General features: G+C 43.4%; 1 protein-coding gene across 6 annotated transcripts in view; it reads left to right on the forward strand.

Moving 5' to 3' along the window:
- Positions 1-18,534, forward strand: part of CCDC91 (coiled-coil domain containing 91) — a 119,519-nt gene that overhangs the window by 76,840 nt on the left and 24,145 nt on the right. For 5 of the 6 annotated variants that reach the window (XM_048516105.1, XM_048516108.1, XM_048516107.1 and 2 more), the window contains 4 exons: positions 5,401-5,493; positions 6,795-6,863; positions 8,811-8,987; positions 17,358-17,471. In XM_048516105.1, coding sequence (XP_048372062.1) covers positions 5,401-5,493; positions 6,795-6,863; positions 8,811-8,987; positions 17,358-17,471 — 453 coding nt within the window. Of the gene's footprint in view, positions 1-5,400; positions 5,494-6,794; positions 6,864-8,810; positions 8,988-11,846; positions 12,121-17,357; positions 17,472-18,534 lie in introns of those variants that run through there. The other variant, XM_048516111.1, reaches the window with a different exon arrangement.

Here is an 18,534-nt window from a genome sequence, read left to right on the forward strand (position 1 = left end):
TATTTTGGTATTGACAGTCAGTGCCGGATGACCGGCATAACCATTGCCCTTTTGAAGGGTATAAGGCCCATGTGGACTTACTTTGCGCTCACTGTACCTTTTTTTCTGTGTAGTGTAGAGAGTCAGTATGGTGGAGTGGTTAAGAGCGATGGACTCTAATCTGGAGAACTGGGTTTCATTCCTCACTTCTCCACATGAGCGGTAGATTCTAATCTGGTGAACTGGGTTTGTTTCCTTGCTGCTACACATAAAACCTACTGGGTGACCTTGGGCTAGTCAGAGTTCTCTCAGTACTCTCTCAGCCCCACCTGCCTCACAAGGTGTCTGTTGTTGCGGGGAGAGGAAGGGAAAGCAGTTTGTAAGTTGCTTTGAGACTTCTTACAGGAGAGAGAAGTGGGATATAAATTCAAACTCTTCCTCTATAGTTTATGTATTTGCTTCATTTATACCCTACTTTTTCCCCAGAAAGAAGAGTTTGGATTTATATCTCCCTTTCTCTCCTGTAGGAGACTCAAAGGGGCTTACAATTTACTTGCCCTTCCCTCTCACAGCAAACACCCTGTGAGGTGGGTGGGGCTGAGAGAGCTCCAAAAAGCTGTGACTAGCCCAAGGTCACCCAGCTGACCTGTGTTGGAATGTACAGGCTAATCTGAATTCCCCAGATAAGCCTCCACAGCTCAAGTGGCAGAGCAGGGAATCAAACCCGGTTCCTCCAGATTAGAATGCGCCTGCTCTTAACCACTACGCCACCGCTGGACCCAATGATGTTAATTAACATCATTCTCTTCTCCTCCATTTTATCCTCATAATTCTGTGAGTTAAGTTTGGCAGAGACTGTGTGAGTGGCCCGAGGTCACCCAGAAAACATCCGTGGTGGACGGGTTATTTGAACCAGTGTCCGCCACATCCTAATCCAGTGCCCTAACCATTATACCATGATGGCTGTCACTATACCGCACTGGCTATATTTTGCGATCTCATATCTGTCAGGTCTGTGTAAGCATTTTCAGCCATTTCTTTGAACAAACTCTGTCTGACCTAAATTTGCTATAGTGTGGAAATTGACCAGAGAACGGGGTGAAATGAGCTTAAGGCTGATTCCGCATGGACCAAAAACAGCAGTGTGAAAACAGTGTGAAAACAGTATAAATCCTTTTACACCGTTTTACATCATTTTACACCATTTTCACACCGTTTTCACACTGCTGTTTTTGGTCCATGCTGAATCAGCCTAAGATAGAACAATTTTACATTTAAATGCTTTGCTCACACTTGTTGAGATAATAGAAATATAATAGAGGAGAGCGGGAGCTGGGACAAGAGAAAAAGTTTAAAATATTAACAAATGCATCATGGCATAAATTTTCATGACTCAGAGCATCCTTCATCCAGTGTATAAAGTGTGACATTTAGCAGAAACATCACACAGAGAAAGGCACAAACAGGAGAACTGAGGGGCTAATATTTGCAAGGAGGCAAGATCTAGGTTCCTAAGACTACTGTGCTACCCAGTACATCAGTGTTGCACAATGTTAGCGATCTATGTGCCGGGATAATTTGCCAACCAAATGTAACCCTTTATGCAAAGTAGACTGGATCACAAAAGCATGTACATCCAGTGGTGGGATCCAAAAATTTTAATAACAGGTTTCCACGGTGGTGGGATTCAAACAGTGGCGTAGCACCAATGGGGATGGGCGGGGCACGATGGGGGCGTAGCTGGGCATTCCGGAGGCGGGGCATTGCTGGGCGGGGCTGTGGCAAGGACGCAGCCACTGCACCAGTCCTTGGGCGGGAAACGAATGCACGCAGGCGCAGGCTGCCACGCACGCCGGTGCACTTCCTGCTAGACTGCTTCAAGTTCTGTGCGCTACTGCTGAGGAGCGGAGGAGGGGCGTAACGAAGGCAAAAATCACGTGGCAAAATCACCAATTAGTAACCCCCTCTTGGCACACACAAATAATTAGTAACCTACTCTCGGGAACCTGTGAGAACCTGCTGGATCCCACCCAAATTTGTGAGTCTTTAACAGAAATACAGTATCTGGCTTGCATTTTGGCACTGTAACGAAATTTTTCAAGTTCAGGACAGTGTGGACGACAGTTTGAAGGCATCCTTTTCCAAATCTTTTTTTCCAAACCAAGTTAGGTTGCGTCTGTCTCTCCCACCCATACATACACATATTCTTCAGTAACTGGCTGAAATTATTTTAGCAAATGTTTCCTGTCTCTACATACCAAACCATTTCCCAAAATGTTTTACATAAACCTTTCCTTTAATTTCTCCCTACAGATGTTGACGTTTTTTAATGTGGGTTCAGAGAGGGGATCCTCCTTTGGAGATCGACCTCGAGGAAACCTCTTGGGAGAGCTGCTAAAGCGGCTCTGGCAAAATCATTTTAGGGAATGGTTTTGATGTTGCTCGTTCAATCCTTGCTCTGTGTTTGAGAACAAATCCTGCTCTTTTATTGTAAATCAGCTCAGTTAACTTGAGAGTTTTTGATGAGCAACGTAACCCTCTTGCCTTTCCTGGGTTCCCGTTTTGCCCCAGAGGACACAACAATTGTCATGCACTTAAGACCAGCATTGGGCAAACTGAGCACCCATGCTGAACAGAAGTAGCCTTTTTACTCAGCGCACAGCGCTGGCTGTGTTTCCCAGCAACTGAATCGAGTCCCTGAGGTGCTGGCAACGGCTGTTGTTACCTGGCCAGGACAGGTCTTGACTCCATGGCCTTTTGCCATTACACCGACAACTTGAGAAGTCAGTGTTGCATTTTTTCTGGCACTCATATTGCCTGTCCCAGTCTTAGAACACTTTCTGTACTTATTGAGAGTTCACGCATAATGTACTTTTTGAAATATTTGCTGGGAGGAAGGTTGTGTGTAAATAATTCCTGGAACAGGGACACACTGAAAATCAAAGCAGCTATTTTTGCGACCAGGAAAATGGTAAGAGGTTTTTTTTCCCCCTCGTGACAGAAGTTGTGAAGTTGTCCCTTCCGCACAGTGACTTCCCAATCAGTGTTTCAGTTTATTGTGGGTCGGCATGAGGAAGAAATAGGAATTTGAATTTGAAATAGGAATCTGAATGATAATTTAATAAAATTAATGAAATTAAATTTAATAAAATTAATGAAGTTAATTTAATGCAATAAAACTAATGAAGTTAATTTAATGTAATAAAATTAATTCAATTTAATTTAACGAAAATAATGAAATTGATAAAATTAATAAAATTAATAAAATCAATAAAATTAATAAAATCAATGCTGGTTCAATAAGATTAATGAAGTTAATTTAATTTAATAAAATTAATTTAATTTAATTTAATAAAATTAATGACATTGTTAAAATTAATGATGATTTAATAAAATTAATGAACGGCTACACAATTTTGTTCTTAAATTTCTAGTAAAAGGACTATGGTTCGAAGCATGTTTACGGCAATCTCTCACGTGACATCTCGTGGTGATCTCAGTGATCTTTGCATCTTGAGTTTTATGTGGTTTTTCTAACCCCCCACACTGTGGAAAGGACGGCTGTATTCCAAAGCCGATCTAGACATTATTTTGTTCTCAAGAGCAGACCAGTCATGTGAGCAGTTGTAGACCCATATTTGTCAGCTGCAGTAGTGTAGTGGCTAGAGCAGGGGTGGCTAACCTATGGCGCTCTAGATGTTCATGGACTACAATTCCCATCAGTTGGCCATGCTGGCAGGGGCTGATGGGAATTGTGGTCCAGTAGGCCATGCTGGCAGGAGCTGATGGGAATTGTAGTCCATGTAGTCCATGAACATCTGGAGCGCCATAGATTAGCCACCCCTGCTCTAGCCACTACCCCTGCTCTTCCCTTTGATAAGGGAAATGTAGACCTCACTGTCCTTTTAGGATTCTTATTGTCAGCAGAGAGGTACCTCTTAACCCCTTCTGCTCAGATTTGTTCCTTGTGTCAACGACTCAAACGTCATTGGTTTTTTAAAAATTCATTGTACATTTTAGGAGATAATCCTCTAGTAATGTACCCTCCCTCCATCAGGAGGTGTCCCAGTCAGTTTGAAAACTGGAGGATGCTAAAAATGAAAGCGCAGACATGGATGGTCCAGGCTGGCCTGATCTTGTCAGACCTCAGAAGCTAAGAAGGGTTGGTCCTGGTTAATATTTGGATGGCAGATCACCAAGGAATACCAAGGTTGCTATGCAGAGGAATTCAACAGCCTCTAACTTCCTCTCTTATGCCCTTTTCAGGATAAAGATGACAGGAGATTTGTGAATTCACCCACCGTTTCCTGGACTATCTTCATTCTAGAATACTTTGCTTGAGTCCTAGTGCCTTCCTAGCTCTGTCCCCAGGACCCAAGCACAGCATTCTGGAACAAAGATTTCCAGGAAATGGTGGATTAATTCAGCGCTGGAAATTCCTGGTTATTAATCTTTATTCTGAAAAGTGGTATATGGCTAAGCAGAAGCCATATAGTAAGCATGTGGGACCTCGTGTCTACAGAGGCATGTGATGTGCGCCTGTGCCCCGCAAATTTCCGGGAAACTCCCCGCACCATCGGCTACGCCTGGTGCAAGACGCCCCACCCCGTCCCTTAGGCGCTACGCCACTGGGGTATAGCCTCTTGTCTTGAAAACTCTGCTGGATTGCCACGTCAGCTGTGACCTGACAGCACGTGACTCGTGCAAAAATGAAAAGCATAAAATGGTCAGGCAAAATTCAGCAGAACAGCCATGAACACAGGTGTACTGGAGGTTTTTCAGGCTCATGCATCCCTACCATAAGTGCTGGTCTCCGCGGAAAACTATCGGACGTGGGTAGGCCCTGTCGAGGCTGGGTTCAAGTTTGCTGCCCCTGCACTTTTACAAGAAATCAGAGCTACCCTAGATGTACATATAAATAGTACGAACAACAGATATGGCTGGGGCCCTCATTTATAGTTTAAATCTGGTAGACATTTTAGCAAAAGTGAGATGGAGAATTCAGCTGCCTTCAGTTATTGCTAGAATGTGGCAGCCGTGGAACTGATGGTTCTCTTCTGGTTCCTCTGTATACAGTTAAGCGTTTATCCTTCTGTATCATAAACTGTAAATATCAATGTATGGTGAGAAGCAGGGGAAGGCTATCTTTTCAGAAGTACCTAGTAATGTTACCAGAGGATTTGCTGAATTTGCACTACCAGTGGCCTTGGTGGAGTTTGGGGGTTCAGGAAAAATGGTATTTAATTAGTATAGGTCATGTAACATCCAGCTACCCGTTGCTGCTATTCTCGTTAGAGCGAACCGTATTCATGCTTTTCTTCATCTGTGCAAACAAGAAGAAAACTAGCTTTTTACGAGCTCTCATTTGCTGTAATGCCCTTGAGTAATCAGTGGTACCCATGTGATCGTCTTCTTTCCCAGCATCAAAGGCTGCTGGATATTCTGAACAAGGAGCGTGAAACATTGAAGGGAAAAATAGAAGAATCCTTGATGCAGCAATCGCAGGAATATAAGGTACTTCATATGATGTCTGGGGTGCTTAGATTATTGGGGGCAGAGTGAGGCCATAAGAAGAGTTTCTCCAGTTGCTCAGATGAAACAAATTAATTTTTACAGCTTATAGCAGTGATTGAGATGTCATTTGTAAAGGAGAGGGACAGGCTGTGTCTGAGATACTAGCTGTGAAGGTGGCAGAAACAGAAAAACTGAACCATAATGATATGATCACTCACAGTAGAGCAAAATCTGCAGTTTTCTGGGGTACGTGGTATTCTTTCAGTCTTCCACTGACAGAGGCAACCAAGAAACACCCCAGTTGGAGACAATAAGTTTGTTCCTGGATTATCTTTGCCTCTACTTTGCCTCTACTGATTACAGCAGCACACTGTACAAAAATGTTATTATTTTTCCTCTGCTTGCAAGTTAAGAAGAAGAAGAAGAGAAGAGTTTGGATTTATATCCCCCTTTCTCTCCTGTATGGAGACTCAAAGGGGCTTACAATCTCCTTTCCTTTCCCCCCTCACAACAAACACCCTGTGTGAGGTGGGTGGGACTGAAAGAGATCCGAAGAACTGTGACTAGCCCAAGGTCACCCAGCTGGCACGTGTTAAAGTGCACAAGCTAGTCTAGTTCACCAGATAAGCCTCCACAGCTCAAGTGGCCGAGTGGGGAATCAAACCCAGTCCCCCAGATTAGAGTGCACCTACTCTCGATCTCTTAAGGGTTCCAAGAAAGACTTACCTCAATCATGTCTTGTCATTTTTCCTAGTATGTGTAAAAATTATCACAAAAATCACAGAAAGGATCTAAAAGATGTGGGGGAGTTCTGCGGTGGCGGGGGACAGCATGACGAAGGTGGCACCACACCACCTCCAATTGAGTCCTTGGTGGCACAGCAAGCAGTGTCACCCCCCCCCCACTGCCTCCCAGACAACTCGGTAGAAAAAACAGACTTATGCCACATTTTACACCACATGGAGGGCTATTCTAGAGCCATTCCTGGGTCAAAAGCCCAGTGGAAGCCAACTACTGTTATCTCCACCCCCAGAAACACCCCCAGCATGCCCCTGGCCACACCAGCATCCTCAGGTATCCTGGTGCAGTTCTAGGCAAAGCAACCTCTTCTGGGTTGGGTGCTGTAAACCTGTGTGGTGTTTACTAGCTGCCCTGTTCGCCCTCCCTGCTGGCATATGTGCCCCTTACTCCAGCAGGTTGGGAAAATGCATCGGCATGGGGGTGCACCGCCCCCAAGATGCGTTTCCCCTCTCCCCTCACTGAATTGTACTTTGTTTTTGTTTTTGTTTTTTAATTTACAGGAAATTCTGGAAAAGCATATGGCAGACGAAAGGCAAAAGAACAGGGAGGCTCTGGCTACAGCGGCAAAGGTACCTCTGGCACTGGAAGTGTTGCTAGGATCTGGCTGTTTGTTGTGGCTATGTTGAATATTGCTGCTTTTGATTTTTAGTGTAGGAGTCTGGTGATTTGAACGGTGAGCCATTTTTAAGTACAGCTGGAAAAGCCCTGAAATATAGAACTGCTCATAAAAGCCTTATTTCTTTCCTCTATGCCTGAAGCTAAAAATTTTTCCTCAGTGCTGCATTCTTGGTGAAGTTATTGTTCAGATCAGTCATAATTCTGGGAGCTCTCCAGACCCCACCTGGAGGTTGGCATCCCTATTTGAGTGTGGGAGGCATAGTTGCCCAATAAGGATAATGGTTCGTGATCTGCTGAAGTGGCTTTTGGTTAGCGTTGCCAGCTCTGGATGGGGAAATACCTGTAGATTTTGAGGGTGGAACCTGAGAGGGAGGGGTTTGGGGACTAGGACTTCCCTGCTGTTCAATGCCATAGAGTCCATTTCCTGTAGCGGCCATTTTCTTTCGCTGAACCAGAGGCGTAGCTAGGCCAGAGTGCACCCAGTGCACACTCTGGCTTCTCCCCCCCCCCCCACACACACACACACATGGCACCTCATTCCACTTACTTTTAGGAAAGGAGCAGGCTGAAGAAGCCTGCCTGCGTTGCCTGGGCCTGGTGGGAACTACATTTTCCAGGAGCCCCATGGATTTTTCCGACCCCCACCGTGATCTGGTGAATTGTGGCGTTGCACCCGGTATGTTGCATGCACTCTTCTTCCCTTGGTGGTTTCAGCTTTACCGCGCCTTGAACTGGATCTTGTTGTGTCACCTGGAGGTCAGTCATTTTCCCAGGAGATTTCTAGCCACCACCTGGAGACAGTGGCATAGCGCCAAGGGGTGGTGGTCGCGATGCACCGGGTGCCCGCCGGTGCAGGGACGTGGCAGGGGCACAGGGCGCACGCATGCCCCGGACCCAGTTCTCCCTTGCTCCAGCCCTGCCTGGAGGCTATCAAAATCAACCCTACTTTTAGCCCATAAAAATCTATGCCATAATCTCTAAGAACACAGAATTTGGTCTGTCAATATCCAGCTGAATTTACTGTGATTGCATTTGGTCACTTTTCTGCAGTGAGAACCTCAGTCCCCGAGGTGGTTATTGAAAAAAAATATACCAGGGACATGATAAGAATTGCAAAGTAAATGCTGGATTGAGCAAGAAAGCAGCAGTGAAAAGTTTATGTTTTTCATTTATCCTTCCAGTACTTTTAGCTGGCACTGGCAGCTGACATGATGGCACGAAGGCCAGAAGTCTTGGGTGGCAAGTAATTTAACTCCGGCTAAACAAGCACGTTATTGAAAAATAAAACTGACAAAACAACTTGGGTTTTTTTTTCAAAAAGAGCTGAAAATAAAACGGAGAGCCTCTTCTCACAACCTTTTTTTTTTTTTACATGACAACAGAAAGATTAATCGGGCCTCTGTCAGCCCAGTTGCATGACAGGTTGGCTCAGACCAAAGCCGATCAGGGCACGCTGCAACCATTCAGAAGAGAGGTCTCGTTTTTGCAAGCACCGAAGAAGGCACATGGCAAATTAATAGCTAGAGCAAACTGTCAGGAATGGTTGTCTTTTTAATAACATCAATATTGTCTTGGATCAACCTGGTACTGTTCAGTCTATAAAATCAGCAGACTGAACTTCCGCCCTTTTTTCTTTATTTGTGACCCTTCCAATTAGGATAATAGTGACAGCGAATAGTTTTAAATCTGCCCAAAACCTTCCAAGAGGCTGGCCTTTTCACCGATGTCAATTTTAAAATGGCGAAGTGAAAAGGTATCCTGGATAAAGGGTAACCAGAGGGTCTTAACTGAATGTAGTAAAGCTGCAGTTCAGTGCGCAGAGCGAGCCTCACGTCCAAGCGAGTGCAGGCACAGTTGGGCTGTAAATGGTGTAACTGCTGCTCTCGTTTGTTATAAAGAGTGAAAAGGAAAGCGTTCAAGCTGCCATTCTGGTCGCCGTGAAAGAAGAAAGGGAAAATATGGAGAAGCTGCACATGGAGGAAAAGGAACGGTGGCAAACGGAGCGAAGTGAAGATTGCGAAAAGATCGCTCAGGCAGTCGAGGACGCGATGCAAGAGCACAAGCAGAACAGCCAGGTTAGTGCCTTTTACCTTCTCGTTGACTGACCTCACACATTGGCCGTTGCAGCTATGTGGAGATGCTAATGAAGTGGCAAAGTTACCCAGGTGTCCATTTTCTGTGCGGGCTTCTGAAATCCAGCTTGCTGCTATACGTGTGCCGTGATCGAGAAATTCAGGTGGATCTAGAGGTGGGATCCAGCAGGTTCTCACAGGTTCCCAAGAGTAGGTTACTAATTATTTGTGTGTGCCGAGAGGGGGTTACTAATTGGTGATTTTGCCATGTGATTTTTGCCTTAGTTACGCCCCTCTTCTCAGCAGTAGTCCGCAGAACTTGAAGCAGTCTAGCAGGAGGTGCACCGGCGTGCGTGGCAGCCTGCGCCTGCGTGCATTCGTTTCCTGCCCAAGGACCGGCGCAGCGGCTGTGTCCTTGCCACAAGTCCCCGCCCCAGGAATGCCCTGCACCCCCAGAATGTTCCCAATATGGCCACTGGCCATGCCCGTCCCCCGTCCAGCCCCACCACCATGGGAACCTGTTACTAAAATTTTTGGATCCCACCACTGGGTGGATCGTATACTCCCTTGGGAGTTCTTCATTCTCTTTAGTGGAGGCCTGAAGCCTCCTGTAATATAATACAACACACAAACCAGAAAACAGAACATAATTTCGCAGTAGCCCTTTTTTTTGAAGAATGAACGACTAATTTCGCTTTCGTTCCAGGATGGGAACTTTAATTCCCGCGGGTGCACCCCTTGGAGGATCTCTCAAGCACTCTGGGAATGTTGCTGCAGTCTCTATCCCATTAGGAGTGGTGGGACCATAGCTTCATAGTGCAGTTTATACGTTGTACGCAGGATGTCAAGTCAGAGGATGCTGAAAGATCTCGACTTGCAACTTGAGTGACCGCTCCTTGGACCAGATAATGCTATGTAAATATGGGCCAGTGGCAAAAGACAGCTTCATATTTATATAAAAGATCAGTTTAACCTCAAGCACAAACAGCTGAGAGGTTAATTCACCATACTTTACTATTAATTCCTAATTAGCATTTTACTTTTTCCAGCTTGCAGTCTAACAGCAGTGTTGACGGATGGCTTTGATTTGGGTGGTGGCAGTTCATGGCCCCTTCCATAGGCAATCTGAAAATGTGTATAACTATTTGTAGTAAAGCATTTGTACTGTTGAACAAATATTGCAGATTCCCTTAATTAATATGAAGGACCGTTAATATGAATCTGTAAAACAATTAAAAATGAAAGGATGTGGCCATTTATATTAAGGAGGTGTATACAGAGGGCACTTTCGCACATGCAGAATCATGCACTTTCAATCCACTTTCAGTGCACAATGCAGCTGGATTTTACTGTGCAAAATAGCAGAATCCACTTTCAAACCATTGGGAAAGTGCATTATTCTGCATGTGCGGAAGTGCCCAAAGAGAGATCACTTGATTTCCTTGATCTCCTTGATTTTCCTAGAGAAATATTAAAGCTAAGATTGTTACATACCACATGAAGTGAGCTCTGAAAGTTTAACTGGCGCCATTCAATAAAAGCCTATTCACTCCCAAAACGTTTGATTTATTTTCTTAAATGTAATCCCCTTTTGCTGGTGGAAACTGACATTAACAGAAATGCAAGTTCAGTCTATTGGACTGGATGGCGCACCTGGAACATCCTCGTCTGCCCCTCAAACCCCCCCCCCCCCATGGCTTGGGCTACCTGAGATGTTGTACATTAGGAGACAGACGTATCAATGATTTAAGATTAAGCACGCTCACAGGGACAGAAAGCTGAATGAAAACGGTAGAACTTCAAAGCGAAGTGAGCTCACAATTGGGGTGCTAGGCTGTTAATATAGTACAGCAACCCCAAGGTACATATATCAGCTGTCGTGCATAATGAAATTTCCTGTTTCAGTGGCTGGAGGTGTCTGTGCTTCTGTTTGCCAAGTAACTTAATAAGTTGGAAATATTGTTCTGCGGGGAGACATAAATATGACAGAGATAAATGATATTGTATCACCAGGGGAATATTGAACTTTTCTAAGAGCAGTATCTGCAGCAGATGTATGGCATAAGTGAATCCAAAAAGACTGTTTGTTTCCTTGAGCGATGTATTCTGGGATTTCCATTTCAGACATATGTTATCCAGGTGGATAAGTGCAAAATATAAAGGAGAACTATTTTATTCAAAGGAAGGCCTTTGCATAGCTGCCTTGTTTTTTTGGAATGCAATATGAGCGAAAGAGGCATGACTTCCTAACAAAAGTAGAGTTCTGATTACAGCAAAATGCTTGTGTTTCCTCGGTGGCTTTATGATCTCTGTACCACATGCTGAAATATCATTGGTATGGAAGTAGCGTGCTGTGCAGGCAGGATGGTATGCTGGCTGCGTTCCACTGTTTTTGTTCTATCTTTAGCATCTTGCTTATATTTGACATGGCTCTTTTAATGCACAGGCCAAGTCATATACATAGTAAATGTCAGAATAAATCCTTGGAGAATTCTCCCTTTAACTTGATTCTTTTTAACCAGGACCATTTGTAGGCCATCGTTTGAAAAGGCTGAAATCTGCAATAAATAACTATAGATCACTTTTTAAAATTTGCGTATGGCTAAAAAAAATCATTATCCCGCCTATTTAATATAAAATCTAGGTTTTCTTAAACTTGGAAGCAGAAGCATACTTTCTTTCAAAAAATGGAAAAAGTGAGTTTGCAAGCACATTTACCCAAAAGTAAGCTCCACTGAGTTCAGTGGGACCTCCAGATAAGTGTGGAAGAAATTTGTGAGTAAATGTGCTTCACACTTAGCTTAGATTGACCATGATATAATTACTACTACCCACAACTTTCTTTATTATTTTTATTTCCAGAGTAATCTGAAAGCTATGACTCTAGGCAGATGATCTACAAGCTATAATACTGTTTCTGTATTTCCTTGAAAACATGATAGTTTCATACATCTGCACATTTGTTTAACTGAGAAACTTAGTGGGTTAATCAGCCCCAATAAATTTGGGGAAAGGACCAAAGTGGGCACAAATGAACATTTGCAGAGGCCAAAGTGGATTGAAAGTGCATTATTGTGCATGCACGGAAGGGACCTATCACACAATCAACAGTGATCACAAGAATATATTACATATGTTAACTGATGCTCTCTAATACAAAAATATTGCTTTGCTGTTATTCTCTGAGCATATTTATTAGTTCTGTAATAAACTTTTTGTTACCCAAGACTTGTGTCTGTTTCATTCTTATACCCTGATGTGCTGTTCTGTTTACCACTGTCTTTTACAGTTTCATAACAAAAAAAATCTGTCTTCTTAAGTCTATCATACGTGCAACCAAGTCTCACATAAAGTGCAGAATGCTTTTTACAATTCTTGTATTCATGCACCAAACGTATACTATTTATATATTTTTTTACATCACTTGCATGTTTTTATATAAAGCTTACAGAACTTATATCAATTGCAAAAATTCCATGTCCTTTTGGGGGTTGGACTCATCTGGAAAGACAGGGGAACTATGTGACGATGCTCTTTGCGGACTTCAGTTCCGCGTTTAAGACAATCCTACCACAAAGACTGGTGACCAAACTTCTGGATCTTGGACTCTCACATTCAATCTGTTTGTGGATTAGGGACTTTTTGTCTGGATGTTCCCAGTGGGTTGGACTGGGTAATCAGGTCTCCTCAATTCTTACTCTCAACATGGGAACGCTACAGGGCTGTATGTTGAGTCCTTTACTGTACACCCTTTATACATGTGATTTTACCCCTGTCTATCATAGTAACACCATTATCAAATTTGCAGATGACACTATGGTGGTGGGGCTTATCTCTGGAGGGGATGAGTCTGCCTACCGGGGTGAAGGAATCAAAGTGTTCTTGGGATCTTCTCAGTCCTACGCAATGTCACACTGGCTCTCATATATTGCATAGTGGTATTCAAAAGAAGCAGCAATAAAAATCCATCAAACACATAAGAAGTAAATTTATCTGAAACAGTGGCACCAAGGGATCATTCATCAGGAGCAAGTTCCAAGGGTTATCTCTAACCACAGGGCGTCACCCACTTGTATTAGTAACAAGCCTTTATTGGTATAAAATAAACATACAAAATAAGCATACAAAATTTGCCCATTATTGCTCACAGTTATAGACACTGGTACTAAAATATATACATGGTCCTTCTGTAACTATAGGACATTCCTTCAGCTAAGTTGACTCACTTAAACGTCATCGGATACTGACAGAAGCTAGAAAAATTACTGCTGGCTATATGTGGTCATAATACATAGACATTGATTGGTATTCATCTAGACTTACATCTATTATCTTTAGCAGAAATTTTGCTACATTCTCGCACACTGTGGGATCCATGTTGTTCAAAAGCATAGGTATCTTAAGAGCATCGGTTAGATTGTTGTACAGAAATGGGATAAGTGCAGATTGCGACATTCTGATTTTTTGCAAACCTTACACAATGAAAGAGGGTATGATCGAGTGTCTCCACTTGACCCATATTGCATGGACATAGCCTCCTCTGTTTATCAATTTGTTGATATCTGCCATAGAGCAGCATAGAAGGCATTAGATTGAATCTGGCCAGTGTTAAGGCTCTTCTTAATTTAGGGTTGGTGATCCAATGTAAATAATTGGCCATGTGTCCTTGTTCAATTGGAGAGTCACCCACTTAACTTTTGAAGTTGGAAGCACTTGGAGAAGAGACTTTCATGACTATCTTACTTGACCATCGGTGTGGTATGGCCTATAACTTAATGAGTGAAGATTTGTTTATTTTTGCTTCAAACTGTTGAACTTGGAAACGTCCCCCCCCCCCCCAACAGCTAGATTTGTTAAAAGTCACATTTATGCTGGGCATGCCCTGGCTCTGGAGCATGTGTGTATGTTTGTCTCAGTTTAAATTGCAGGTGGAATAAAGCTGTGAGGTGAAAGGAGCTCGGCCTGCAATGCAACCAGCTAGGGTTATTTGGAAAATTCCTATTTCAAGATCGCTAAAGAGGCCAGAATGATCTTTCCTCTTCCATTTTCCTCATTATATATAGTACCAAGCCTTGGGGTAGAATGTCAGATGAGGGTTAAAGGGATGAAATGGGGACCCCATACTGTCACCCTTAGCTCCTCAGAAGAATGGGGGGGGAAAAGACACTAGAGCTATAATGTGCTATATTTGGCAGCCTTGAAAACAGTTGTGACACTTCCATAGTCCAATGATCTCCAAACATGACTCTGGGAAAAGAAAGTGTACTTTTCTTACTGGCAGTGAGTGGGAAACAAATGCCTGCCATTGTATTGGTTTATTTTTGCTGAACCATTAAAACAAATCTGTCGAAGGCTTTCACATCTGGATTCAATTGGTTGTTGTGGGTTTTCCAGGCTGTGTGGCTGTGGTCTGGTAGATCTTGTTCCTAACATTTCGGCTGCATCTGTGGCTGGCACCTTCAGAGGTGTATCACAGAGAGAAGTCTGGACACAGTGTATGACAGACTTCCCTCTGTGATACACATCTGAAGTTGCCAGCCACAGATGTAGGTGAAATGTTAGGAACAAGATTTACCAGACCACGGCCACCCAGCCCGGAAAACTCACAACAACCATTAAAAAATCCTTTGCACATAGCTGTTACCCACTTCTGAACACTTGGGTAAAGGTAATAGTAGTTTCCTGTGCAAGCCACAGATGCAGGTGAAACATTAGGAACAATGTGCAAGCACTGGGGTGACATCGCATCACATTTATTAGACTGTCTGTGTTTATGGGGTGGTTTGCCACGGCCTTCTCCAGCATCCATACTTTACACCTGGCAAACTGGAACTCATTTCAACTGACCTTGGAAGGGTGGAAGGTTGAGTCAGCCTTGACCACCTGAAACTGACTTGACTACCTGAAACCAACTTGAAATTGAACTCAGGTCGTGAGCAGAGCTTTGATTGTAGTACTGCAGTAGTGAATGTTTAAGACACAGATGTCAAACTCGTGGCCCTCCAGATGTTATGGACTACAGTTCCCATCATCCCTTGCCATGATGATGCTGGCAGGGGATGCTGGGAACTGTAGTCCATAACATCTGGAGGGTCGTGAGTTTGACACCTATGGTTTAAGATAACTTGCTTCTCTCTGATCCTTCCAGATAATCAAATCAGTTTTCTTTCAGAACACCATAGTTGAGTCTGATTCACCCCCTGTTTAACTCAATTATCAGCTTAATTCTGATTGTCTGAATTCTTTCAATATCTCTTGCGTCATTTGGCTAAATGCCTAAAATAGTGTCCTACGTTTGACCTTATAACTTGTATGAACTACAGTTTGGAACCTGGTTTTGGTTGAGGATTCTTCGTCCATTTTACACATTAATGGATGCCAGAGACTGTGCAGTTTGGTTTAGGACAAAGCTTTGTGGACAACGCACACAATAACTTGAGGAATTTTTATTTACTCCCAATGTCACGGAAAGGGCAACAAAGAACAAGGCTGAGAAAGTTCAGTGTTAAAATCTGCATCATTTTTGTATGTATCATTTAGTGTTGGATATTAAATTGTAATGCGTGTTTATTAAACATTTTTTTCCACGTAATCATGCACAATTCCCTTTTTCTGTAGCCTCATCCTGAAAATGTATTTTGTGAATGTATTCTTGTGATCCCTAGCAATGCCTTTTTTGGTTGGTCATGAAAGGGAAGAATCCAGTTTTTCATTAGCAAAAACGTTGGTTGGCTCCAACATAATGTTCATATGTATTGTTGAAGGCTTTCCCGGCCGGATTCAACTAGTTCTGGTGGGTTTTTGGGCTGTGTGGCCGTGGTCTGGTGGATCTTGTTCCTAATGTTTCACCTGCATCTGTGGCTGGCATCTTCAGAGGTGTATCAAAGAGGGGAGTCTGTGTTCATAGTTCCCCCTGTCTTTGAGCCACTGCCCTAAGCCCAACTATCAACAGGCCAATTCATCACTAGGTTTATCAGTCTTTCTTCATTATGGACCACTGGACCCCTGCATTTCTAAGCATAGGGCTATTTGCATAGTTTTGTTACTTCAACTACAGCTAGTTCAAACATAATGGCAACGCTCAAATAAGCGTGTTGGAAGCCTATAGGCCAATCGCCTGGCAAACACAGTCTGTGGAGTTGTCTGAGAGAGCCTGCCCTCCATTTAAAGGATATTCATGGATAATTATGGTGTTTCAGAAGAAGACTACTGCTGTTATGCTTATTGTTGTTGTGAGCATAGTCCCCAAAATGGAGATACCAGTTGTAGGAGCAGCAGTGGTGTAGTGGTCAAGAGCAGGTGTACTCTAATCTGGAGGAACCAGGTTTGATTCCCTGCTCTCCAAGAACCAACTTAGAAGAGAGACAAACAAGGGAAAGATTTGTGCCCATGAGTTGAGGAACCCAACCTGCTGATTGGTGTCCTGTGGGGTTCTGAATCAAATTTAGTGCAGTGGATCCTGGGGGAAAGCAATATTTGGAGCTCTTTGTTAAATATTTTGATGCATCTTTAAATTATTTGCAATTATGGTTAATTGTAGATCTTCTTTCCAGTATATCATAACTCTAGATTATAATGCTGCTGTGGAGCGGTACCCAGCTCTTAAGCCAGTAATGAGGTAATCACTATGTATTGCAAAACAAAGGTATTTGTTTATTTTTCAGGAGATGTTGAGAAATACTGTGGCCTATGTAACCCGCAGGTGACTTGGCTTTTGTCCCCTGACTTCTTAGAAACTGTTGTCGTAACAACATATTTTCAGTGTCTTAAAAAACGTTGAGCGTAACTGGGAAGATCCAGGTTCCTAATTCGTCATCAAAAGGCAATTAGAAGGTGTCTAGATCTGCGTATGTTTAGTGGATTTAGTATACCGAGTCCTAAATGGGACTCAGCAAGTCAAAGGATTCAAGTATTCATATATGTTAAAGATTCCCTCCCCACCAGAAAAACATATGCTGTCATTCCAGGAATCTGCCCGGGACATCTATAGCTTTGCTTTGCTTTCCTACTATCAGTCACAGATGCAGGTGAAACGTCAGGAGAGAATGCTGCTAGAACACGGCCATACAGCCCGGAAACCATGCAGCACCTCATCTATAGCTTTGTTTCATGGAAAGTCTACATTTGATACCATTAGAGAATAAATCTACAGTTATAATTTGTTATAACATTAAAGGATTTATTTAAAAATCCCCGAGCAGTATAGAAACTAGAGTCACCTGCAGTTAGATGTCCAAAGCTGCGTTCCAGTAAGGCAAGCGTTCTGTGAGTGGGAAACGGTTTCTATACGTAGTAGGCCATTGTTCTGGAGCACTGAACTCAAATGAGCATGTAATATTTAATCTGCAGTATTTTTGTTTTTTATTATCCTAGGAGATTATGAAGGCTGCAATCATAGAGGAGCAAAAGAAAAGTGAAGAGGCCATAGAAAAAGCTGTGAGGCAAGCAAGGGAAGAGCTGATGGAATATGTTAAGGAGCAGAAAAGGGTAAGTCCACAGTAATGCCAACAGGTCACTCTTTAGCAGTGGTGCAACACTTTTGAGCACCAGTGAGGTGTAGTAGTTAAGAGCAGATGGATTCTAGTCTGGAGAACCAGGTTTGATTCCCCACTCCTCCACCTGAGTGGCAGAGGCTTATCTAGTGAACCAGATGTTTTTCTGCACTCCTACATTCCTGCTGGGTGACCTTGGGCTAGTTCTTCTCAGAGCTCTCTCAGCCCCACCTACCTCACAAGGTGTCTGTTGTGGGGAGAGGAAGGGAAAGGAGCTTGTAGGCCACATTGAGTCTCCTTAAAGGAGATAAATGTGGAATATAAATTCAGAATCATCATCTTCTTCCTTGAGTTGTGCTCACCCTGGTGCACCTACATTCTTTTCCAAGTCTTGCATATCATCTGCATGGATTTCAGATAGAAGTGAACTTGCATGTCTAATGCACTGTGAAGTGTGGTTAGATAATGGGTGGTAGCAGATTTTTCTGCAAGGTGCATTTCTTTGGCAGAAGATGGCAAAGGAGGTAATGCAAAGTCCCTATGGTAAAAGGTGGTGAATGCACAATGTCTGTGACTTTTAAAGCCCCAAGGGCCATCCTTTTTCAAAATCCTGGTGACTTGATTGGTGGTTGCCCTCAGAACCCCTGTGACCTTATTGGTGGTTGCCCTCAGAATCCCTGTGACCTTATTGGTGGTTGCCCTCAGAACCCCTGTGACCTTGTTGGTGGTTGCCCTCAGAATCCCTGTGACCTTGTTGGTGGTTGCCCTCAGAACCCCTGTGACCTTATTGGTGGTTGCCCTCAGAACCCCTGTGACCTTATTGGTGGTTGCCCTCAGAATCCCTGTGACCTTGTTGGTGGTTGCCTCAGAATCCCTGTGACCTTGTTGGTGGTTGCTGTGGATAAAAAGCAAAGAGTTAGCTTGTTTTCTTTCTGCTTGATTCATTTGTCACACTGGTACTTTATACATGACCTGCTTTGTAGTTCTGGGAAGCATAAAGAAATGAAAATTATCTGTCAAAGCTATTGCAAAGCCTCAAAGCTGCCCGGCTTTGTGTT

The sequence above is a fragment of the Sphaerodactylus townsendi genome, linkage group LG14, assembly GCF_021028975.2.
Source record: "Sphaerodactylus townsendi isolate TG3544 linkage group LG14, MPM_Stown_v2.3, whole genome shotgun sequence".
NCBI classification, from domain to species: Eukaryota; Metazoa; Chordata; class Lepidosauria; order Squamata; family Sphaerodactylidae; genus Sphaerodactylus; species Sphaerodactylus townsendi.